The sequence below is a fragment of the Saccoglossus kowalevskii genome, chromosome 5 (genome assembly GCF_978046115.1).
Source record: "Saccoglossus kowalevskii chromosome 5, keSacKowa6.1, whole genome shotgun sequence".
Classification (NCBI taxonomy): domain Eukaryota; kingdom Metazoa; phylum Hemichordata; class Enteropneusta; family Harrimaniidae; genus Saccoglossus; species Saccoglossus kowalevskii.
Window position 1 is genome coordinate 25,860,679 of NC_140645.1, and position 27,077 is coordinate 25,887,755.

At 35.1% G+C, this 27,077-nt stretch overlaps 1 protein-coding gene across 2 annotated transcripts; it reads left to right on the forward strand.

Annotated features, from left to right (window-relative positions):
• The first annotated feature begins 1,636 nt into the window (after window positions 1-1,636).
• LOC146745941 (hemicentin-2-like) lies at window positions 1,637-27,077 on the forward strand. 2 transcript variants are annotated; one of them, XM_085499277.1, is made up of 6 exons: window positions 1,637-1,795; window positions 15,080-15,400; window positions 19,785-20,057; window positions 20,150-20,281; window positions 24,490-24,520; window positions 25,028-27,077. In XM_085499277.1, exons 1-6 carry the CDS (start codon window positions 1,717-1,719, stop codon window positions 25,080-25,082), a joined length of 891 nt encoding a protein of 296 aa, XP_085355403.1. In that variant the 5' UTR covers window positions 1,637-1,716; the 3' UTR covers window positions 25,083-27,077. The 2 variants fall into 2 exon arrangements, with proteins under 2 accessions (XP_085355403.1, XP_085355404.1); XM_085499278.1 differs by having other exon boundaries at window positions 20,162-20,281.

A 27,077-nucleotide genomic window follows, 5' to 3' on the forward strand; every position in this document is an offset into this window, starting at 1 on the left:
CATGTATAGGACAATGGAATAAGATTGGAACATTTCCATATGATGATATTATGCACTGTTGATTGACTGGCTGGATTATCATTGAGATTTATATAAATAAAAGGAATGAGTTGATAGTAATATTCAATGAATTTAATTATTCATCGCGATAGTAGTTGCCCTTTTGCCCTTTGTATGGAATGTAAATACCGCATCCCGTCTTGTACTTTTTTTACTTGTTCGGCCGTTTAAGTGCATACACTGGCACCATTTGGTTACTTATTCCGCTTTATCGTTGCTGGTTTTCCCGTGTTCGAAGACAGTCATAAAATAATGCATTAAAACCACAGTTACTTTTATCTCACAACATTCCTAACATACCAATAACAACAATTTAAGGTAGCGAGACTATTATTTGTGTTGAAAATTACGATTTTCACATTTATTTATTAATTGATGAAATGCACTATAAACTTTCATGTGATAAAGTCAACATAACATAGAATGTCATGTAAGTTGGTTAAAATGTAGATTTTCTGATAGGAAGCAAGGCAGCCTCAGTAGTGTTTTCCAAAATCAACAACACAGGTTTAATCTGTGTGCCTATAAGTTTCAAAGATAAACTCAAGACAAAGCAATGTTGGGATGTGTTATCAGTAGCTATCTGACACACAATTAGTGTTTCCAAACATTTGAGTGGTTTTTCTCCGCCCCTATTTGTTTCACAGATTAGTCATTTGCATATGAATGTGTCAGACACAAGGTCACACATCCACTGAAAAAAATCATTCATTTTGCTGTTTTCATATGCCGAATTTATCCAATTATAGCTATCCCATTCCTTTATTTTTTTGGTTTCCAATAGCCTTACACATTTGGATGTCCCTACACATGTTAAAACAGACCTTGATGGGAAAACAAATTGATTGTGCCGATAAACAAGCTTGAAAATCTTTGCTGTTCCTTCATGGACGTTTTCTAGGAGTTTATGTTTTTCAAAATACAAGGTCTTTAACAAAAAAATAACGTATACTTATTGTCGGCGGATTAACACCAAATTTTCACAGCTTTAAGGTGACAGTGAGAGGAACTTGAATGTGTCCAGACAAACTATTTCATCGATTATTTACCAACGAGTTGTGGTTTGAGTTGGGGGCAATGCGACTAAAACAGTAATTGAAATTCAACACACTATTTTTTAGAACGCGTTGCTTGAATAAAACTGACCAAACACATTCAATTTACCAGACTATTGAACAACTAGGAAAAGTGAAAAAAAATACTTCTTATCGCCAGCATAAATGCGTAATTATTTTTTTTACCGAAAAAGTAATTTTTCACCTTTGGTTGAGTAACGCGTCGTAGAATGCAGATACGGGCATGCAAAATACCCTTGTGAAAATCTTGAAGTCTGGCGATTCTAAAAATATATACTTTCCTAGGTCTATTTGTAGTCATTTAGTCACAATTAGAGGATGAAAACAAGTATGCAAATAATAGTCCCGCTACCTTAAAAGAACAGCATTTGGATATAATATTCAGTTTTCTTATTATCATGTGACGTGTACGACGGTGATTCACGTGTACGACGGTGTCGTCTTTAATCCTATATTAGGGCGCCATCTAGAGTGAAATGTGTACTTATTATTTTCGTTGCCAATGTGCCTGCGCACAAACTTACTATAGGAACTGCTAGTGGTGTATACGTATCAAACGTAGCTATAGGAGGATACAACAATGTTACTTCAAATCTACAAATCTGTTAAGTGTGGTACCCTGTGGGCGGTGTTTTTAATTCTTATCAAGAATACAGAACGTAAGTACATTCATACGGTATAGAGATATATTTCCATAGCATGTGCATGTATATACTTTCATGTCACGATCCCGGGGATGGCTCTATGTAATTGCTTAGTGTTCAAATAGTCGTATACCTTTGAGTACAGTCCGCGTCCTCCAACACACCTATTTAGTTTTACATTGACGATTGCCAATCATTCAATTGGAAACGATACAAACTGTAGACGAACAACTGCATGGATTTTTAATTGAATATTCAAATATTGAATATTGTGAAAAATATCAAATACCGTCGATGATGGCGCTACTAAGGATCAGAATGCATATAAGGTCGTACACATCTTTAATGCAAACCAAAACACAGACTCGGAAACGCATGTGTATCAGATTGATAGAGAATATCTGTCAGTGCATCCCCCTAAATCTGACATATGTTTACCATGGTGATAACCTGTCACACCCTTAAAATTACTAGTAACTACATTTATATATATAATTTTAGTTAGTTCAAATCACTTTTGCAAGGGTGTGCCACTAAATGCGCTCATTCACGAGAGTTGTGACACGCACAAAACACACCACCGACCGTGTCCTGATATTTCTTACTGTGTCATTTATGTTATAGAAATTTAAACGATTGAAAAAAATCTCCAGGCACGCATATAACAATAGCAAATCAGTCAGCAACTTAGCTGGCAATGCTGTTGTTTTGGTGTTCGGAACAATATGCCATGCAGCATAGCCAGATGATGTCCTGAATATATGGGTAAATGTGTAAGATGCTAAGATTGTCCTCCATAATACATAAAATAAGATAAGATTCATAGAATAATTACCAAATTTGCATATATGAATATTTATTCCTATAAACTCATCCCTCATCTCGACATTATGTATACATGCTTACAAATTGGTGTTAAATTCCCCAAGATATGAGATAATAATACTTGTGTACAATTAACACATACATATCTAGCCAAAAAATGAACAGGGAAAAGTGCGTGACAGTCAATGTGGGATTCACTATTAGTACATATAAACTACTAGTTTTTTATAGAGATTATAAACACGATAATTAGCCAATCTATCACGCATTTATTGTCTATCTACACTGTATGTGATTAAAGAATGTTAAAGGCAATGTCCAGCACCATAATACCATGAATAAACGAAGAAGTCAGTCATTCACTACTGAACTTTCCATCAGTGCAAAAATCCCCCAATGCTCATCAAACTCACTTTCCACCATAGAACACAAAATTATATTTATGTACGGAGTAAGTGATATGTTCATTGATATATATTAGCCAAGATAGTCAATAAAACAGCGAGGCACTCCACAAATTGTCTTTCTGCCTGTCACCATTTTAATATTCTTCAAATATACCCAATCTATTGTTATCAATGACATCTCGTACGCACATTTGGTTCACATGACTTGGCAGTATTGCTATGAATTAATAACTTGCATGTTTAGAGTGGAAGTTATAAACATACATTACAGAAAACTAGTTTGTGTACTAATTACCAAACGCTTCAGCGTGGTATTAAGAGTTTGTTTTCTGGGGTTGATGATACCAAGGTGGAAAATGGATGCACATACGGGGGTAATTCCTGGAATTGCAATAGAGAGGGTTCGGGCCGAAATACAATATATAGTGTTTTCATGTTTCGTCTGATATTTCTGTGGTATTCTGCTGCTGTAACTAATGCAAGATTTGTTCTGAAATTCAGTGTATTGTGTGCACTCCAGGGTTATTATTCGTTTTTTGCTGAAAAAAACCTATTTTTTAATGGTAGAGTCGAATAGTTTCACTCCCACTGGAAAATCTGTATTGTTGATTGAATGAGAGCTAATTAAACACATTTTCCAGACCGGCGAAAGAGTATGCAACAGCCAATTTTAACAGCCTGTCACGTGATTTTACTCTGAATGTCAACATGAAAAGAGGCTCGTCCATTTTTCGCAGGAATAATAAGAAGTAGAATACTGGTATGTGAGAGATAGTATCAACAGAGGTGTGTATAGTGAAAAGTAATATCTATCCTTTTGCATTTCTGAGCATTTCTGTTTTAGTATACTGGTTTGAAAATGTTGAATTTGCATGATTTGCGATGTGTTTTTTTACTGAAACACCCTTATTGATCGAATCCTGGGTTTGAAAGAGAACGGCACACGACGTGATTAGTTTGAATACAATGGTGAAGGCACGCAAGCATGACATACGTTGTCAGCAGTAGTCGCTGAGCTGCACGCCACAACTTCGCTTGTGATGTTGCTTGTTAGCCCTGGATTAAATGAATCTTGATTACCGATTAAAATGTTGCTTATTTGGTGTTGGTAATCTTTATTTGGAACCGGGTAACGTCGCAACATCGCCAGCAGAAACCTTCTGGTATTTTGATGTTGATGGTTGCGCCTCCATGGCAATCGCTAATTTTACTGCAGGTAAATCTTCCAAGAGCCTTTGGGGGTTTATAAAACTCATTCAACATACATAAAGTTTTCTCAATCGTAGTATTTCATGTGATGTACACCTAACATGCCAAGAATGTTGCTGAACGATTTTTCCAATGAAAACAAGCCGGTAGGCTGGTTGGCGAATTCGTTTTCGGCTGTTGCCATGGTAGGACATGAATGTGAAGCAAACGTCGATTTATAACTAAAACGGAGCACCGTAGCCAAAATAAAAGATATGATTACAAGACTGGTAGGAGGTAATAAATTTGGGGCGAAAGTATTAAAAAAAAACAGTTTTTGGCTGTTGCCTTGGTAGCTGTGGACCAAATTAGTGACGGTACGACCTGCCTGTCAAGTATGAACAAAATTAACCAAGCCAAAAAAAATATTAGAGGAGTTAAAAGCCGTTGCTGGTGAAAAGTTACCCCAACGTTGAGGTCAATCTTCTCGGTAAAAAATAAACATAAAAAACAGTAAATTGTTGCCCACACTCAAGCTGAGTAGAATGAGCTACGTCCACGTTTTTTAATCATAGAAATGTAGGGTGTGATACATTTGGCGTGAAGGTATTACAAAAATCAGTTTGTAGCTGTTTCCATGGAAACATTGTGCCCACACTCAAGCTGAGTAAAATGAGCTAGGTCTGAGGTGTTGTATCCAAAATTTGTAGGAGATACACTTAGCGCGAAGCTATGCAAAAATCAGTTTTTTGTCTGTTGCTATAGCAACGGTGGGCAATTTTTTTTACTGGTTTTTCCTGTTAACTAGGGTGAAGGTGTGACCTACCTGCTAAATTTGAGGAACCTAGGGGTTACCTCAGCTGACCGTGTGGGCGAATAAAGCCGCACGATATATAAGGAACACACGTGTGCATCATTTTTAGGACGAAACCGACCGCTTCGTGAGAGCAATTATTCTACTTGTCGGTGTACTTAATTAATCAAACTTCGTATTCAATAATCAAACAAGCCCATGAACAAGCAAATAACAAGCGAATCACTTTATAATAAATTCTATGTGCACACTTTGGTAGACAAATTAGAGAAATATATGACCACACAGAAGGTACACAGCTAAGATATTCTTCCGTCATATCTCATAATGTTCACATCATTCTTTGAATTATAATCAAGTGTACAACATTACATATACATCAGACCGTTTTCACTCAGTTGAAATTGGTAGCTTATATATCAGATACAAAATATCAGAATGCCGAGACAAAAGTTCAAAATTGCTATTTTCGGTTTAACTTCAAGCTAATATGGTTGCCAAACGACATTCTGAAAATCAGGTGTACTAATTCACATTAAGACATATGAGTGTGGAAAATTGTGAACCATTCTCCTCAAACGAATTTAACGATAATTAAGGCTACAGAGCTGCTGAATATGCCTTACTTGTAGGGCACATGTGTACGGAACAGCAGTTTTGCAATATAATTATCAAATTTGCTACCTAAATTGCGAAACAGATATCTAACATCAAACAAATTATGAACCCTATGCTATAAATAGTATTCCCCGGTTTAGACTATCTGTCCAGTGCGAAACATGAACAAATTCTGGGAACTCAAATGTTTCGCGCCATTGTTTCAGACAAATTATAGGAATACGCATTTGGTGTACAAAATTATTAGCCACGATTCAGTTTATAGTGAAATATTAAAAAGAGAGATTTGCTACGTTTGGTAAAGCCATAGTTGTGTGTTTAGTATTTTTAGGTGGTAGTTTAATCATTTGGTTGTCATTAAATTTGTTATTTTCAGATATTAAGATTTTTATCGACACAGATCTTTTCCGTTGCCTGTAAACTGTTGTGAATATACACCCAACTCACACATGTAAACTTAATTTAGCAGCTATCACTGAAAGGGCTATCCCGTCGAAGTTTACGCTCGCATACAGACTCAATATACGTGTCGTACCGAACGTACGTACTTAGTACCTTCTGGCCAAATATTAAAAGACAAGGTGCGAACAACAGCGAGAAATAATCATTTCCCTGATGTTAGATTGAATTAGTTTTTCAGAGATTCATCTTTAACCATGGTCGCGTATTCGATTTACGCGATATAGTTAACCGCTTTAGAGCTATGAATCTGATATATCCCACCAAGTATATCGACAGGACTTGATTGCTCTGGACTCCTCATATAGTGGATTACGTAGAGTATTTGAAGATTACAAAGCTAAGTATGACTGCTGCTGAGTTGAGGTCACAGATGTTTGAAGACTACACCTACGAGAAACCCAAGTTCAACACGTGTGAACTGTGCTTCCGTCACCTGAAAGCATACCTACGACATAATGACATGTTTTCTCTCTGTCTTATCAAATTGGCTATTGGGGAAGCAGTACATATACTAATGTTGCTACAACAATGTTCTCATCATTGAAACTTGTAAAACAAAGTACTTCCGGGCTATCTTGAATCCAAGAAGGACGCAAACAACGGGCGTTGTATAATCTAAATATCAGATAAATTATTATTTATGTCGCTTCTACGAAAGGAATATATTCATCTAGGCAAATTCTGAAATAAAAGTCAAGTGTCATTTTTGTCAAATTAATAAATATTTATAATATTGGTAGTGCATATCTCAGTAAAGCTAAAACAAGTATAATTTCTCATTACATGAACAATCATCATAATTCTGTAATACTTTTTGGGAAGGGGTGGATATTTTTTGTTCAGTAGCCAGGAAAGTAAAATTTATACTCATGGTATACTCATCTATACTACTTAAGCATTAGTTATATATATACAAACAAACTCAACACAGATACCCATTAGCTACCCAAAAGACGAGCTCACAGCTTTACCATCAGAATTACCATTACCAGCAAGAACAATGACAATGATATTTGGTTGCTTAGCCTTTACTTAGCTGTGTTATTGAATACAATTCCTTCTTTGTATTTGGAGATATGAGAACTCTCTACACACTCTATTGTACCATTTCTCATAACTAATTTTATCACTGTTCACAGTCACAGAATTACATCACAATTTTCACTGCATAAATTTCTTCATTTGACTCTATTTCCTTTTTTCCTCTTCTTTTCGTGGCTTCCCACATGATTTTACATAATGATGTGAAATGAATGTTATTACATGTTTTAAATTCGGCTTGTCATCTCGCTTCACAATTATCACAATTTAATAGCTATTAGATGCTAATACTGTCTACCAGTTGTCAATTTTGCAAATTTCACTGCTTCAAGTTTATGCATAAATTAACACCCAGGCTAGTTGTCAAAGCGTCTAGGAGTTGCTAATTTGCATAACAATCCACTCAGTAAGAAGTTGTTTTTATATACTTTTTATTAGGCGCTTCATTGATACATTACATTGTTATGAAATTACATTGTTGTTCTTTTCTGTATTCTATTATACATATATAGTAGTACCTCTTTTTATCTTACATATGGTAACAAAGGAGACCACTTTTTTAGATGTGAAACCATCTTATTGTACTTTTTTGCAATATAATTTTCACATTGGTAAATTCTTTTACAGTAAGATAGGAAGCCAACGAAATTTGGCTTCATTTCCTTCATTTTACAAAAGTATACATGTTTTCTTACCAACAGAGATATAAAGTTTACAATCAAAGTATCATCTGGGTTAGATATAATCATACACAATCTACTTGGTGGTGACTTTAATTTAAGTGGTTCCCCCCACCAAAAGAGGATCTCACTCCAGAGAGATATAACATATTGACATTCATAAAACAAATGTTCATAGCTTTCGGCTTCCCCGTCACAGAACGTACACTGTGGGCTGCCATACTTCTGAGGGTTTATTTTGTGTAATTTTTGGTTTGTATATAAAATATTATGAAGGAGCTTGAACTGGAATTCTCTCATTTTGCTTTCAGTTGTCATTTTCATCATAAGTTTATATCTTTTTCCCCATTCCATGCACCCCTCCCTCAATTCCATTTGTAGTTTGTTTTGGCTTGTAGGAATAACAAATGACCTTTCACATAACTCATTTTTGATAGCTTTCTTAGTTAAGGTTTCCAGATCCATAGGAATTCCTGTAATTTTGAAATAAGTAGATTCCAGATCTGCTTCTCCATACTTTAGATCCCCAGGAATAGCTGATGCTAAACCTAGCCATCTTAATTTATGTATTAGGGTAAATTCCTCCTGTGCTATTGACTGCCACGGTATCAAACCATTTGCGTCAAAAAGATCAGATACTTTCATTATTCCATTTCGGACGAAGTCCTCCATATATACCGATTTTCCCCCAATCAGTATTTTTTCATTATTCCATATGATTTGATCTTTACCCTGTTTATAAACTTTAATTTCTTGTGCCCATATATCTAAGGTCTCTGTGACAAATTCACTCAGTTTCACCGGCAAAACCTTAGTATTATAATTGCACCTGAAGATCATTTCCCCTCCCACTGGTTCAAGCTGCTTGTCTAGAAAGAGTTTCCAGGGATGGTTAAAGTCCGGATCTAAGTAATGTTTGATCCAAAGGATCCTTTGTTGTTTTTTCATGATATACAGGTTCGGCATAGCCAGACCTCCCTGGCCCACGCCTCCCATCATTGTACTTCTAGCTATTTTGTCTTTGCCTTCCCACAGGAATTCATACATAATTTTATGCACTTCCTGAATAGTCTGTTTTTTCAGGGTAATTGAATTTAGAATATACGAGAATTGTGATATTCCAAATGTTTTTATAATCAGAACTTTTCCAAATAAGGACAGTTTTCTTCGTTTCCAAGAATTGAAGATCATTTTCATGTTACTCACTGCCTTATTGACATCTCTTGCATAATTTTCCCTTTTATCATACGAAAAATGAATTCCCACTATTTTGATGGGAGACGTGGGCCACTTCACCCCGAACATGCTTTCCTTTTTATTTCTCCATTTTCCTAACCAAGCTCCCTCTGATTTTTCTTTATTTATTTTCAGCTCTGAACAAGATCTAAATATATTAAGCAAGGCAAACAGTGCGCCAGCAGATTCCACTTTTGATACAAAACACGTCATATCATCAGCAAATGCTGCAGCTCTAATTTCGGTTTCCCGTATTTTAATTCCGGATATATCATGGCTTTTTTTTATTGCTAGCAATAAAGGTTCTAAAGCTAACACAAATAACATTGGAGACAAGGGATCACCTTGTCTCACTCCCCTTCTCAATTCAAAATAGCCTGTACTGAACCCATTGTTCATTATGCACCCTTTAATAAAACTGTACAGTGTAGTTATCCACTTATAGAATGTTGGCCCAAAATTAAATTGCTCAATAACTCTGAAAAGATACACCCAATTTACCGTGTCAAACGCTTTTTCAAAGTCTATTGCCAGTAGGATACTTCCCAGATTGGCTTCCCTTGTATAATGGTATATCTCATCTATCAATCTTACATAATCATTTATATTACGTCCTTTAACAAAGGCCGCCTGTGCAGGACCTATTAACTGGGGTATTACTTGTTCAAGACGTTTCGCAAGACACTTGGAGGCCATTTTGATGTCTACGTTCATTAGGGAAATGGGGCGCCAGTTCTTCAGATATAATTTATCCCGACCAGACTTTTCAATTAGGGTTATCATACTTTGTTTTTGGGACTCTGAGAATTCACCCTTGTCAAACGCATAGTTAAGTGAATCAACTAGCTTCCCTACCATAGGCCAGAAAGCCTTATAAAATTCAACCGTCAACCCGTCATTCCCGGGACTTTTATTTTCCTTCATTTGTGGTAAAATATTAAATACCTCTCCTGTCCCCAATTTTCCTTCACATATATCTTGTGACCGATCAGACAGCCTAGGAATATCCAGATTTTGCAGAAACCTTTCAATTTCCTGTCTATTAAGATTTTCTTGTCTGTACAAATTTGTATAAAATGATTTAATTTCTTTTAAAATGTCCTGTTCTTGGCTAATCTCTGTAAATTCACTTGTTCTCAGCTGTTTAATAGTAGATTTTTTCTTGTTTGCTCTCTCTAGACTCAGAAAATACTTGTTGTTCTTCTCACCTTTCTCATACCATATCGCTCTAGAGCGTATGATTGAGCCTTCTGTTATAACATTATAGAGTTCTTCTAATTCTCTAGTTAAATCTTCAAGGATTGAATAGTTTTCCGTATTAGGATTAACCGAACAGCTGACCTGTGCTGCCCTTATTTTATTTTCTAATTGCTTTAAATTTTCTTTATTTTCTTTGGACTTTTTCTTACTGTATTCAATTGTAACATTTCTAATTTTATATTTAATCATATCCCATAACAATCTTTTATCCTCTATCTCTTTCATTTCCTCTGTCCATTCATTTATTTTATCTTTTAATATATTATTATACTTCTCATCTCTTGTTAAAGCTGAATTAAATCTCCAGTAGGCCGGCCCACGTTTCTGAGTTTTATCATAGATACTTAATACTATTGCTGAGTGGTATGAGGCTATTCCTGGTATTATTTCTATTTTCTTTGTTACATTTTGTAAAACATCCGATATTATGAAATAGTCTAATCTACTCTGTTGTATGAAAGGATGCCTGCGTCGCCAGGTGAAATGTTTTTTATTCTGGTTTCTGACCCTCCATATATCTATCAAATTAAACTGGTCTAAGACATCATTAAATATTTTAATGGAGTGCTTCCAAGGTCTTGCATCACTGCCCGATCGATCTAACATGTTGTTTACTGTGAAATTTAAGTCCCCTCCCCATATAACTGCACAGTCTGGGTTTATATTTAAATCCACAAGTCTATCCCTCAAATTTCCTAAGAATTGTTTATGTTCCGATTCTCTGTTTGGTGCATACGTATTCATTAAGATTAAAGGCGATCCATTGATCTTGCATTCAACAACAAGAAGTCTACCCTCATTATCTTGTACAATATTTAAAGCCTCCAAAGCTAAATTTCGGTCAATAATCATTACCCCCTTACTGTTATTAGAGCCATGTGAATACCAGATTTTGCCCCTAAATTGAGCTGACCAAAATTGTTCATCCGCTGGCACACTGTGTGTTTCCTGCAAGAAAACCACATCCACTTTTTTTGCTTTTATCCAATTAGATATCTTTTTTCTCTTTTTAAAATCTCTCATCCCTCTCGTATTAAGTGATAGAATTGATAACTGTAAGTCCATACATAATATTTTGGCTTTTACAGGAATTTCCTAAGAATAGTAGCACCCATTTTCCGTGAACACAAAACACTAACAAACATACTAACAAAAGAAACGGTAAAAACAACATAGACATAATCTAAGATATTTAAGGCAAGATACTGCGCTATTGGACGGCTCGGTAACCTCATTATTTTAATCCTTATTCTCTCCGCCTTTAACTCAGATAGTACCACTTCATATATAGCACCAAGGATTTAGCATATAAAATAATAAAATAATTTCCAAAAATCCTTATAGAACTGTTCAACACTGTGATAGCTGATAAAACTTACAAAGTTCTTAGGCTTTTCTTCTTCTTTCCTTTCTCGTGGTCTTTCATTCCTCTAGATCTTTCACCATAATCGCTTTCATTTTTCCTTCTACTTCTATCATGCACGTAGCTAGAACCCTCCATGAGATATAACTCTTTTTATTTGGATTCTCCTTCTGGTAGTCTTTACGAAATTTCATCAATCTTTTCCTATCATGGATAATTTTTTGACTCGCGTCATCTGTTATGAAGATGTCCTTTCCTTCGAACTTGTTGTTCTTAAGTGTGCTTGGAGCTGCAAATAATATTGATCTTGATACACTTGCGTCAACAAATGCTACTGTTATGCGTCTTGGCTTACCAGACCGCAACGGAAACGAAGGCACTCTATGAGCTCTTTGAATGGCCACGTGGTTTTCGACACCTCTGACCTTCATATGATTCAAGACGAATTTCTTTATAAATTCTGAACACGATTTCTCGTGTTTTTCTGCTCCTTCTGGGAAGTTATGGAAGTTTAAGTTCATTCGTCGCGATCTGTTTTCCAAATCGTCGTTCTTGTTTTCTGAATCACTCAGTCTGGTTTCCATTTCCCGGACTTTTAATTTCAGTTTGTCCACCATCTTGTCACGTGTCTCCCCGCTGCGGTCTCTTTTTTCGATATCCTCTACCCGTTCGTAGATATGATTTAATGATTCTTCTAATTCCGAGACTTTATGTTTTGTCTCCTCAATCTGCCGATTCATAGGTTCAATCTTGTCTACTGCCTCCCTTATCGAGAAAAGCAATCTCAACATCATTTCCGACCGATCTTTACTGGATAACTTCATTGCCTTTTGGAGGTCGCCATCTTGTATTATTTGATTCTGGCCTTCCGCACTTTCAGTGGATGCCGATAGCATTTCGTCCACTTTCCTGTCCTGTTTCTCGGCTCCCTTTGCTCCATCTGCTTTCATGCCAACCCTCGGTGACATATTACTTCCGTATTTTCCTCTCGGCGGGTTAAATTTCTTCTGTTTTTTTGAGCCGTCCGGTTCCGATGTTACTTTAGTTGACGTATGCGCAGAACCGTCCTCAGTAAGAAGTTTGCTAATGCTCATAATTAAATTGGCTGTAACGGTTCCAAATTTAAATGTATTATCGTTTTGTTAAAAGTTAAATGTAGTGCATAATATGGAGATCCCGTCATTTTTTTTTACCATGTTTCTTTATTATTATTTATGTACAGCCTTGCTAAACTTACTAAGCATTCAAAAGAGAGAATATTTGCACCTGTTATCTATATTTTAAAATCGTTTTTGAATATGTTCCACTATTCACTATTATTGTTTTAGTAATACAATCAATATTACCCGGTATTATCAGTATAAATGTAAACAAAATGTAAATGAAAGAGTACAGAATAAGAGTAACAAATCTTCTCTCATTGTTTCCAAATTTTGCTTCTGTCTCATATTGCGTTCAACATCTTCACCTTTTTCAATTTGTTTTTACCAGTTTTCTGTACAATTTTGATTACTGGCGACTCCTTCACAAAAACTCTCCTTCTATAAAACATTAATTGCAAGAAAAAAAATAGGCAACACACCAATATTACTTCAACACAACCACACCTAGAAGTAAACAAACGCATATAACATATGGCAACAAACAGGTGTGATTGTTTTAATACAACAATTCTAAACAAATTTAAGTTAAACCAATACTAACTATCAGTTCTATATTTTTATCTTGCAATAATAATCCCTCAATGGAACTTAATAGTGGTCTCTCATTATCCCACTGGGGTTGTGTATTGATAGAATATGCTTTGGGTTGTATTTTTCACTAATCTGCTGATCTGCCAATTCCACGTTCATCTGCTTCCTCTTGAACATAGACGTCCTAATTCGTTTCTTTCCACCAATAAATCTGGAACTTGTTCCATATAGCTGATGGGTCCAAATAATAATAAACTACACAGCCTATGCACATCATCATTTTTTCTTGATGTAGGTTTACCTGTAGTGAAAATATACCACAGAATGACTATCATGGCTGGTTTAAAATAAAACCATGTAACAAAACGAAGCAATTACGCGCATGCGTAATATGGACATTCTATGCGACTTATGTGGCAAATTGAATACAAAATGTCTTATTAATATAATGCATCTCATTTGTCAGAATCAATTAATACACAACAATATGTAGTAGATTTCAGACCAAAAAGCTGAAAAACAGGATTTTGGAGATCATTTTAGATCATCGTATACCCCACAACAAATAACTGAATACACTTGATATATTCGATTCGATTCCTGCACATAGAAAATATAAATAAAAAAACATATTCACCGGAAACAAATGAAAAGTTAGATAAGTAGATCTTAGTGTCATGATCATAGGGACTGGTGAAGTTCGTACTTTTTAAATAGAAATCTGAAAACAACTTACCTCTCCTGTCTCCCCGTGTTGTTCATCAATGTGCTCCGCCATTGTTGAGTTGTCAACATCATACCGTTAATGGCGGGCTTTATTGATTGCGTCGTTGTACCGACTCAATCACTCGCAATTGACCCGGCTTCTATGCAGAATTGACTTGAACAATTAGATGACGTCATTGGAAAAGACCAATTCACGAATCACGCAGATTTATTTTAACAAATCACGACTTACGGAGAATACTTTTGTCACGGATCACGTAATTTGTTTTTTCCTAATCACGATTCACAGAAAATTAAAAGTGTACAATCACAGATCACGAAAAAAGCCCCCCCCCCCGATCATGTCTACTGAGTCGGATGCGACAACCACTATGTGACCGGTTAGATGTTTTATTGGTGTCGTCATCCAAACTGAACACTGCAAACTATAACTACACTTTACTAACACTCACTATGTTTATCCCAAACGCATAAACTTCAACAATAAATGAGCAAATCAATATCAGATTAAACAAAGAAAACTTAGAAAAAAAAACGTGTGAGAGTATTGAAGGCATGATTACAAATAAGAAATTCTGTATTAACTATTTTAGAAACGCATCTCCATTACACGTAACGAAAAATTTGCATTTACTGCATACGAAATCTTTGAAGTATGTTTTATTTTGATCATAAATTAGAATCTGGCATTTTTATTTGAGCAGATGAGTTTCTAATGAAGCAAATATGGCATTGTCAGCAATAACTTAATGATAATATTACAGTTATGCATATTATTGAGGTCACATTACCATATATAGTAATCTGATACATTAGTCATATCTCATGTCAGATGTCGTCACTATAGCACTGGTTGCATGTCAGTCGATAACTAATCAGGTCTGCACATTATCCTATAGATATATATTTTGTATAGTATATATTTTGCATTTGTCAATGCTATCCATTTATTTTATTCCATAATTATTCCATATTCCATATCTAGTTGCTGATGTTAATGTTGTGACTGGACCAGATGTAATATATAGTGAAGGAGGTACAGCAGTTCTACAGTGTTCGTACACTACTGGTTCAGGGACTCCTATTTTAGAGTGGTTAAAGGAAACGGAATCAGGCAGACAGTCTGTTATCCAGGAGTCGGGAGGTGTTGTAGTCCCTCAAACCGGTTACAATCGGCATGATATTGGAGATGACGCTAATCTCGTGATAAATGATTCTATTATTAGTGACATTGGTATATACTGGTGTAAAGTTCTTAATCCTCCAGATACCCCAGGGGAAAGCTCAGTTCGACTTTTTGAAGGCAGTAAGTGTATTACGTTTCATCTCAGTAGTATATTATTGTGATCACCACGGGAATGATAAATGCAGTTGGTTTAGCAACATTTAGCCTGCATTCGTCATGAAACATGGTGGTGGCGTATAATCACCAAATCAAACTTTGTTGTAATCACTCGCGGGCATTTGAATTTGTGCTAGTTGTTTTTGAATGACTTATATTAGATAAATAATAGTTGGATAATACTTTCCTAACTGTAAGATAGGTTTTTTTGTAGCTAATACAATGTGATTAAAATATGATGTATTTTACGGCGTGAATTTAATTTAATTTTCTATATTTCATTTCATTTTTACTATAATTTTTTAATTGTGTTTATTATTATTACGTACATCACGTACATCACATACATCTAAACCAACGCATATATAACGTGATTTCGACGAGATCCCATCTGTCTCGTTTAGCCAAACAATCACAGACCCACTTCTGTAGAGCAAAGTGACGTCGTCTGTCAAAAACAGGTCACAAACACACTCAAATAAAATGGCGAATTCTACCAATGTTAGCGAAGAAAACGATCGGAAAAAACATATCTTATCATATCTTCGGTAAGTTTATCATTGTATAATGCAACGAAATTCATCTATGATCGTCATGATTATATTGTGGCTTAAGGTAGAGATGCAGGTTCGTGGGCACTTGGGAGTGAATTTTTTTTTGCTACTCATTATCCAAACAGTCTTGGCTATAGACTGTTAAAATTTTGTAGGATTCTGAATAGTGGAACATACTCAAAAAACGATTTTAAAATATAGATAACAGGTACAAACATTCTCTCTTTTGAATGCTTAGCAAGATTTAGCAAGTATGTACATAAATAATAAAAAAAGAAACATGGTGAAAAAAAGAAATGACGGGATCTCCATATTATGCACTATATTTAACTTTTAACAATACTATAATACATTTCAATTTGGAACTGTTACAGCCATTTTACTTATGAGCATTAGTAAACTTCTTACTGAATGAATTGTTATGCAAATTTGCAATTATCTCAGCTTCTTTTCATTGCAAATCCCAGAACTTTGAAAAAAATAGCTCCTAGACGCTTTGACCTATTGTTTTGAAATTTTCACAAATGATTGACAATGTGTTTATCTTCAAAACGCCGTCGGGGCATTGTTTTTGGTTGAACAGTGTTACAAAAATCGTACAGACAACTAGCCTGGGTGTTAATTTATGCATAAACTTGAAGTAGTGGAATTTGAGCTGCTGCCCTGCAAAATTGACAACTGGTAGACAGTTTTCAAGACGGCACTTTCTTCATAGTAAACAGATGTACCCAGAAACCAATTTTGACAAGAAACAGAAGCATGGTTTAGAAGCTAATTTTTTTTAAATCACTTTTGACCAAAAAAGCACATTTTTGTGCAAATTTCAAACTACAGTGTCCATGAAAAAAAAATACTAACAAAATTTTAAAATTCATACAATAAGCTTTCCGAAATATATATAGTTTTGTGGACAAGGGAGGTCATCTTGGTTTCCTAATTAACTAATTAAAATACCTGTCAGGTAAACTGCATCTCTACCTTAAGTTATTTAAGATTAGGTCGTTATTTTGCGTAGTTATTCCGGGAGGGACGATTATTTTACCACGTTCAGGCGAACCCCGTAATTTTTTGTGTTCACTTGCCTTGGAGACGGGCAAATCGTCTACGACATTGAATTGTAGCTATAAACATTCATCAAAATGTATCAACATAATGTACAATAATTCTTTATTAAATTAATTGAGCTGATTTGGGTGGGAATAAAATATTTCTCCGATTTGGAACACATCGCAATTAATCTTGAAAAATCTTTCGTTTTGCTCCAATATTCAATATTCAGTTTTGGATTTGCTTGGTGTATTGTTTACTAAAGCTGTTTACAGTGTTCTAATCATTATGATTTACTTATTTTTTGTTTCTATTCTAGATAATTATGCTCAGTGTTTGCGAAAGATGCAGCAGGAAGTTTACATTTTCGTTGGAAATGAAAACATATTCAATGTATTGACAAAAATGTACAATGCTTTGGAATCTCTTTTGTAAATAAAAATATAATATTTTATGCAAATTAATTTGTTATTAATAGATGAATTGGTTGGCAAAATATAATGTACAGAAAGATTGCCCGTAGAATATTGTTACTATGAAAAGTATAAATTGCAAAAGAAACTGACACTTTTTCGCAGCTCATCTACACTTGATATCAATTCGTCAATAAGTGATATTTTTGACGTGGTGTTAGCGTGGAATTTTGAATTAACAGTTTAATGACGAGAATCCAAATTCCCACTGATTATCAAAGGTAAAAATCTATCTACATCATGTCAGAAACAAAATATCACCAATACCGACGAGAACATGCCAAGCCAAGCTAATTGTTGTTTTTTATTTATTTATTCAGGAATCTTCCTTTCTGTAATACAAAACAACATAATGTTCTTACAGTGACTAGAAAAAAGAAAACGCTGTGTTTTCACATAAAAAGTAACGGCGTTTAAACATTAAAATCTTCCCACTTATTTTGGTATTTTGCCAGAGTGTTATTTTTCTTTGATATAACATATTCTATTTGTTTCACTATTGTAATACAATTACATACTATAATGATAAACGGTAAGATACCTTTCAGTCTGGACTCCTAAATAGTTTTCTTCACAATAATTATCACATGATTTAATAAGTGACCAGTGAAATTGGCTTTTCTGTCAATTTGTTTTGATAATTGAGTGGTGTACCGATATATATATATATATCGAATGGTATTCCAACTTACAAATAGAAGACGTATTGTTTCATACACGTTCTTACAAAAAATGTCTAGACTACTTTGAGCTATTTCTTGGCACTTTATCAGAGCCTTTCCAAATAAACCTGTGCAGAATAGAGTTAATTTTATAAAAGTCTTTATAGTATTTATAACTGTTTGGCTGAATATGTAAAGAAATTTCGGAATAAGCATAATGTTAATAATTTGAATTTTTCCAATAAGTGTTAGACCTCAGATTGACCACATTTTTATACATTTTTAAGACAGTCGAAACAATTGGACACGTTTATGTGATACGCCAATCTGCGGTCATATGAGAAACAGATTCCAACTACCTTAATTAGGGATGCAGGCCAATTAATACCGAACAACTGTCGTTCGCGATACCGCCATGATCCCAGCCATAACCCATCAGTTATATCTTAGTTTACCATCAACCCATATATTACAGAAAGTCATTGAGAGTACTGAAGAGGTGTTCTGCTCAGTAGTGTCTGTGAGTGTATCTGCAAAATACATAAAATCTCATTACAAGTGCACGTCTCAATTCCGTGGACATTTTTGTCGGAACAAATATTTAATAGCAAAACTTCCAAAGCATAATACAAATAGCAGGGAATAGCCAGTACTCAATCCCCTGTTCATCACACAACTAGTTGGCTTTGTGTAGAAAAGTGTAATTGCATAGGAACGGACCAAAATTAAATACTCTAATTGTCTGGTGGATATAATCCCATTCTAGACTATCAAATGTTTTGTAAAAATCAATTGAAAGTAGTAAACCAGGCAGTTTTTTTTTATCATTCGTGTAGTTCATTATACCATTAAAAGTGTGCAATCAGTTATTGAGCGATTTTAAACAAACACGCTTTGAGATTCATGTATAACTTAATAAATTTTGAGGCTATTTTAACATCAGTATTCAGGAGAGTGATAGGGCGCTAATTCTTAAGGTATCTTTTGTCTTTGTCTTTGTTTTCGATTAGGGTTATTACCCCTTGCTAAGTTCCTTTTTGTCATATGATGTGTTGAGGCATTTAACTAATAATTCGCCCAACACTGGCCAGAATTCAAAATAAAACTCTGGGCCAGTACCATCATTAACTAGCGTCTTATTTTTAGGAAGACAGGCGAGTGCGGTGTAAACCTCGTTAAAGTATATTTGGCCTTCACATATACTGAATAGAGTGATACTGATAATAGAGTGATATGTAGATATGTAGAAGGGTAATATTTTTGAAAACCACCGGCGGCCCTTACTGTAAATTAATAGTAAACTGTATGTTTGGTTACAAAAAAGGTGAATGAATAGACTTTTGATAATTCGCCCAAAAGCTCAAGATTAGGTCAAGTACAGATTGTATAGAAAATGCATTTCAGGTCTGTAGAGATGGGCCAAACAATATTAATTCGCAGAAAAATGGTAGGTTGAATCTCAAATATTCACTAAATTCCTTCTAACTAAACAAACAGACCATGAATCGAATGATTGGGTCCAAGACATTTCCCCATGATAAGTAGAATGGCATTATAACAAGAATATTTTTTTTAAAGAACCATATATATTTATTTCACCCATTAAATATAGTCGTACCACAAGAAGTTAATATTACTAGTGGAGGTGGAAACAAAACCTTTAATAAAGACGATGAAGTTCGTTTGACATGTTCGGCTGATGGAGACCCTCCACCCACTCTTCATTGGAGCCTCGATAATGGACAGACACTGACTATCACTGAAGATGGGAGCATTGCCACATTCAATATTTATGAAACGGTAATAGCAACTTGCAATGCAACCAACGATATTGGTTCCAAAGCAGGCATAATTACCTTGTTTGTTGACAGTGATAATAGTGATGGTAAGTCTTGTGTATATTTTGGGTTTCTTCAGTTAGAACGTTCATACATGTAAATTGATAAAATGAATGCTCACAAAATATTCAATATTTAGTATATTTTCCAGGGTTTTGCTGTTTTTGTATATGGTGGTGCATCTTGCTGGTTATACTTGGTATACTTCTTATACTGGGTGGCGGCGCTGCAATTGGCTATAAGGGTTATGATAGTTACAAATCTAAAAAAGGTATGTATTTATGTAACATATTTATTCATTCAGGTATGCATGGACAAATATAATATTAAATTTGTATTCTAATAATATTAGGACTGCACGGAAACAAGTATAAATAGTTAATTGCCGATTCGTTTTCTGTAATTTGCCATACAAAACACAATAATTTGATACTTTGATACAAATACATTAAAGATAGAAAGATATATTGATATAAAAAAGCTTGGTGCAATCTTTATATGTGAAAGGTGCCTTATGTGAATTTGTACAAACACAATGAGTAGCGTATTTGGTGAAGAGTTGTTTCACAATCAAGTGTTACGAACATAGTAGTTTAACATTGTCAGTTATAATATAGGGGTATTAAATCCTCTTCTGCTGAAGTGAATAGTATACTTTAGTAGTGTGATATTCTATTAATTCAGTAGCATTGGCTCGATAACGATAGCCTAGGATCACTTAACTCCCTGAACAATGATTTTAGTTCAGTTGCTGTTACCTCTATGGATACATCAGCCGGCATTCTTATGGGGGTGTCGGGATTCTTTGGCGCAAGTCAATTACTGGTGTCACGCCGATATTTCTCGCTGGCGAAAATAGAGTTCTAGGTATCCGTATACAAACGAATGAAAAACCTGATCTTGTGATTTTTAATGTTTATTTGCCGACTGCTGGTCCAGACAACGATGAAGTACAGCGAATTTTAAGTATGATAGAGACTTGCTGTTCTATGGTCTGTGGTGACTTTAATTCAGATCCAAGTAAGGATCACTATGAATTTTTAAATGCTTTTGTCTTGGATAATAATTTTATTGTGGCCGATGTGGATCGTTTGCCTACTAATTCTTTTACATATTTGAGTGGTACTTGTAAATTTCGTAGCTGGATTGATCAAATTGTATGTACTGAGGTTACGAATAGAATTATAGAGAACATTGGCATCAAATACGGTGCCATTTCGTCCGACCACTTTCCTATAGGGATTTCTCTTAAAACTGATCTACTGCCTACACTAATTTCCCTTTTGTCTGAGAGAGTTTCTGCGCCATGTTGGGGGAAAGCTTCGACTGCTGACATTTATAATTATAGTCTGTTGTGTGATAAATTGCTTTCTGAATTACATTGTCCATCTGGAGCCCTCGTTTGCAAGAATCCTAGTTGTTCTATTCATAAGGACAGCATAGATAACTTTTATTGTAATATAATTTCGGCTTTACTGGCTGCTGCCAATAAGAGTATTCCGCACACAAAAAATCCAACAAGCCGACCGTCCCAGATTAGAATACCATTGTTAAAGATTACCCTGCGAAAGCACGTTCTGATTTTTTAATTTGGAAGGAGCAAGATTCCCCTACGCCCATTTTTTGAAATTATGCGTAAGTCTAGAGACCAATTTAAAAGGCAACTTGTCAGATGTAAAAAAGCGGAAAATGAGCTTAAAGCCAATCTTTGGCTGAGAGTCTTAAAAATGAGCCTGTCGATTATTCGAAAAGAATTTCCTCACGAAAAACAAAATCTACACCACCTACTACTGTCGGTGGTTGTACTGGTGACATTGCAGATATGGGGCAACGTCATTACAAGTATATACTCACTAAGACAGGTGCGGATTTCAATATTGAAATTCCCACTTTTTTTACTTTTTTTGTTAGCTTCGAATATGATAAAAGAGTTAAAATCAGGAGCTTCTCAAGGTATTGATGGTGTTAGTACCGAGTTTTTTTAAATATGCACCCCCTGGGGTTTATGTTTTGCTATCCCTATGTTTTTCTGCAATTTTGATCCATGGTTTTGTACCTCATCAGCTTATGTCTACTGTTTTAGTCCCCATTCCAAAAGATCCTGGGGGCGATATCTGTGACCAGTCTATTTATCGTCCGGTTGCTCTTGCAACTGTGTCATCAAAATTGTTAGAGAAAGTTTGGCTCAATAGATGTATTGATTGTCTTTCTACTAGTTATTATCAGTTTGGGTTTAAGACAGATCGTGGTACTGACATGTCTATTTTCGTTTTAAAAGAAGTTTTGTCATATTATAAGAGATTTAATACACCTGTTTTTGTTACGTTTATGTATGCCTCAAAAGCATTCGATTATGTTCGTCATGATATTCTTTTTGAAAAGTTATTACTTAGGGGTGTTAAGACTTATTTAATGAAAGTTTTAATTTTTTGGTACAAGCACCAAACATTTGTTGTAAGATGGAATAATTGTTTTTCTGATGTTTTTCATTCGACAAACGGTGTGAAACAGGGTGGGATCTCTTCACCTCTTTATGGCAAATATATCTTTTTAATGAGAAAAAAAACCGTATGTATGTTAATTCAGCCTCGTTTTCTCATGTTATAAAATGTATCAATTTATTTAAGTAGTAGACTACTTGATTACGTCACTGTATATAAATATCTGGGACACTTGATCACCAGTGACCGTAATAACAATGTTGACATTCAGGCCAAATCTCGTCTTCTATGCGAGAGGCAACGTGATTATTCGCGATTTTAAATGTGGGTCCTTAGCTGTTAAATGTCATTTATTTTCTGTATTTTGTGATATTCCGTATTGTGCATTTTTGTGGTCTAATTTTACACTTTGTAGTTTTAACTCTATTAGGAGAGCACACTCACTTGTGTTTCGTAAATTATCTGGGTATTCACATTCTGTTGTACAGAGTAATAGGGCAGGGTTTGTTAATCTTTATATTAGATCTTTTGATGAAATTCTTCGAAAAAAGACATTTAGCTTTATGGGTAGACTGCACCTTTCATCTAATTCCTTTGTAACAACAACACTGTACATTTCAATTCATTCCCAGAGTTTAATAAGAAATTTATGGGAGAAGAAGATTTTTTGACTGTATTTTTTTGCTATGGATTTTTTATGATCTGAAATAAACACATAATAATAATATCATGTTAAAATTCACCCTCCGCTATCTGGGCAGGTAAACACCATTGGGGACGAATGTAGTGACAAATAATAAGCTGCCTGAAATGCCTTAATAAGTATTTCATGTTACGTATGAACATCTAGATTGAGCTGTAGTTTTTATTCTGAAATCAGTCATTCGCAGTCGAAAGGCGGTTCAAATGTCAATTGCGAGAGCGGACATATTGCGGGCACAGGACCGACGCTTAAGCTACATTAGGTTGGCATTGTCTTAGTGTTTTGACATTGTCTTTACATTTGAAAATGCCACCCTTGATCCTGCCTCAAGATGGGAAACAAATGCGACAAAAAATTAATAGATTGAATTGATGTATTTGTTTGAACTGATGTATGATTGGATAGCGTACTTGAATATATGTTGGCTATATATATTCTACGAAGGTATAGTAGTGAGGTGATGGCCGAATTAACGAACTTTCATTACTCGTGCACAACATAATAACGTCATTGTATAAACACACTTTGCACTTGTCTTATATAGAACGCAAAGTGTAACTCTCTTGATATAATTAAGTTGCTGAAAGCTCGACTACACTGTCACTATCAGTATTATTTCAAGTCCACGCAGGGAAAGTGGAAGTGTAACGCTTTCTGTAGGCCAAATATAGTCTTGGCAGCTTTATTTTTAGACAAGTTCTAGCCTTATTGAAATTACCGTTTGTAAGCGGTACATTTACCGTTGTAAATCTACACCACCATAAAAGTATGTATTAATCCCTGTTAAATGTCGCCTTTTGTAATAAAATTCATGTTTTAATTAGATTATGTAAGTCATTTAAATATAGATTAAATAGCATTTGGCTGAGTTCACAACCCTGTCTCATTTCTTTTGTTGTATTAAAGCGGGAAGTCGTCACCTACGTATGCGTCAGATTGCCATAGCGTGTCATTGTTTACAAACAAGCGTCTACCCATGAGCCTTTGCGTTTTTAGCGTGTGTTGTTATCGTCGGTTGGGACTCAGTTCCCACGGTACGCCGGTAACGACCCTCCCGCTTTAATATACTACATGTGGTTTTATCATACTTACTCATGAATATAGGCGAAGACATGTAATGTACTTGTAATGTATTTGTAATATATTTTAACATTAGGTTCGAAAGTTAAAGAGAAACTGCTTAAAGCTTAATTAAAACACATACTGTAATACAAATCATCAATACGCTTTGAAAACAAAATGTCACCAATACTTAAAGATCACGTTGCTTGAAGAAGTAACTGTACCAGTGGAACCAAGTTTTAAAATAACATATTGTTTGCTTATTTTTTATAGTTGGAAGTGAAAATAAAGTGAACAAAGACGGGTAAGTTTATACAACATCTACACAAATCCAAACACTAAGTCGAGGCCAACAAAATATTAAGTCCTCCGCGGATGCATCACTTGTAAACACGTTCAAATGTGGGGAGAGGGGAACTGCATGATGGGTTTTTGCTAAAAAAATCGTTGTGACTATGTTCCATGATACTGAAATTCGAGATCTGAGTTCATATCGAGAGAAAAGGTATACCAGAGCGTTATTATTCACACTGGTTTAATGATTTTCGTTTTAAAATTATACCTATTATATATAGAATAAAGAACTTTGGTTCAAATTAAAAATAAAATTAAACATTTGTTTTGGCAATTTCGTGGAGCAAAGCATTGTTGTGTCTGGCCTACCTAACAATTTTTCATCTGTTGAAACTATCTTTGAACATACTATTATTATGTTTGTAAGTACTGGTCCTGAATAATGAATAATATCGAACTATAGACTCGTACAATAATCTATATACAAAGTCAATTTTTTCATTTGCTTAAATTTTAGGAAAAAGGAAAGCGACATAGACATGCCTGAATCAATCGGAAATCAAGAACCATAATTACTAGTACAAGAATGTAAATATACAAATAAGAGAACTATATTGAACAAACAGCTAGATTGTGACCAGCGTTAGATCTTCACACAATCGCCCGCGTTACCACTGTTATACGACATAACATATTTTTGTTGGAACTATGCGTTTCCGTCTGAAGATAATCTATAAAACCCAATGATACCAATGGAACCAGTGCAACAGTTTTCAAGTTTTCATTATTATAATTAATAACGCGATCGGATGACGGTCAATTATTATTTCTGAGTCATTAACGAAAATCCAGAATTATGGGGAACCTGAATTGTAATTGCATATTACAGCGTATGATATAGTGTGAGTGTGTACAAATCTTTTGTAATCTCAGCTGTCGCTGGGTTGGTGTGGCTTGTTAGCTTGTGTATATATCTGGTATCGTCGCTTATGTGGCCTTCGAATAAGAACACAGCGTTCAGCACCCATCAATGAGGTTTGATTGGCAAACCTCATTGATGGTGCTGAACTTTACCTTCGTTTTTGCGCATGCGTAGTTCACCAAAATGAAGTTTAACAGACTTTGATTTACGTTCTGTTAATTATTCGACATAATGAAGCATGTAATTACTTCAGTTTTAATGAATCTGCGTCTCGGTCGATAATTGCCTTTCTGGGTCATTGAATATGCATATTGACTTCCACTTCGGTAACTATTTGTTTATTATTGCCAAAGATATTTCTTCGTTAAGCTTGGGGAAATACACGTGGCGTAAAAGACGTACCACTACGAGTCTATATACACCAGCCAAGTCGGTTTTCTTCAAATGAATTTTGAATGTGTTACCTGTTTTCTTGTGACTTTCTTTGGGACTAATTAACTAAATTTAGTAACAAAATGTAGTTAGTCATTTTAAAGTTGGTTTACCTATTCATCGAAAAATATGTTACTGTCAGTCGGATGCAGAGGCGGCGGCACGAAATGTTGCATGAGGGGGCGAGATCTGCTCACTAACCTCGCTCCTCGTTCTAGGGGAAATGCTCTCCCTTCGACAATTTTGAAATCTAGACCCTTTGAAACGCTATTTCCTGCATTTTAAGGGGAAAAAGTTACACAAATGGTTTCAGCTTGATTTTGAAGGGGCGAAGCGCCCCAACATTTTGTTCGAGAGGCGAACGCCACCTCTGCCCCCGTGCCACCGCCACTGGTCGAATGTGACATTGGGAAGTCATGCAACTCATTTTACGTTTTATAGTATTTTTTACGCATTTTATTTTATTTATCAACATACATTCATGATAATTGTGTTGGTGATTGTTGACATTAGTAATTACAATCAATGTTATTTGTTTGAATGTTCATTCTCTATTTAATAAAAAATATACGTAAATAACAAGAACCGGAATAATGTTCCAAGGAAATATGATTGCTGCTATGACAACATAGACAATTATAGTTTTGGTTCGGTCATGAATAATTATTTTTAGAGATCCCCATGTTTTCATGGTTATAACATTTAAATAGATATCTAACGTTTTTGAAAATGTTGCATTTTTGTCCAGTTTGTAACGATCTCATGAACTGTGAACCTTAAAGGGGGAGTGTCGTCACCTGCGCATGCGACAAACGGCCATAGCGTGTGGTAGTTTACAAACAAGCGTCTAACCACGAGCCTTTGAGTTTTTAGCGTACGGTGTTATCATCGCTCGCAACTCAATTCCCCCTCCGCTTTAAGTCAAGTTGTTTTGCATGTATATATTGAAAGTGAGGTGAAGTGTTTACAATTTCTGTTATCATCGTTCAGCAGTCGTCCTGCATCAATGTCAATTATTTTGCCCCTGGCAACCCAAGTGTCTAATCGTTCGCAAATTCCTACTTGTCAAGCAATGTATAATGTCGGCTCTGTCTTTTTTGACAGTGAATGTGAATTATGCCAAAATACGAGGTATGTGGCGTAGTTGATACATTCGTGAAATTATTTGACCGATTTAATAAAAATAAAACAGCGATTTTCTATAATACAGTGA

Excerpts from the sequence above, each read along its gene's own strand:
- LOC146745941 (XM_085499277.1), top strand. The coding sequence starts at position 1,717 with ATGTTACTTCAAATCTACAAATCTGTTAAGTGTGGTACCCTGTGGGCG. Across the intron at positions 15,401-19,784 it reads AGTTCGACTTTTTGAAGGCA|TCGTACCACAAGAAGTTAAT; the intron begins GTAAGTGTATTA and ends CATTAAATATAG. Across the intron at positions 24,521-25,027 it reads AATAAAGTGAACAAAGACGG|GAAAAAGGAAAGCGACATAG; the intron begins GTAAGTTTATAC and ends CTTAAATTTTAG.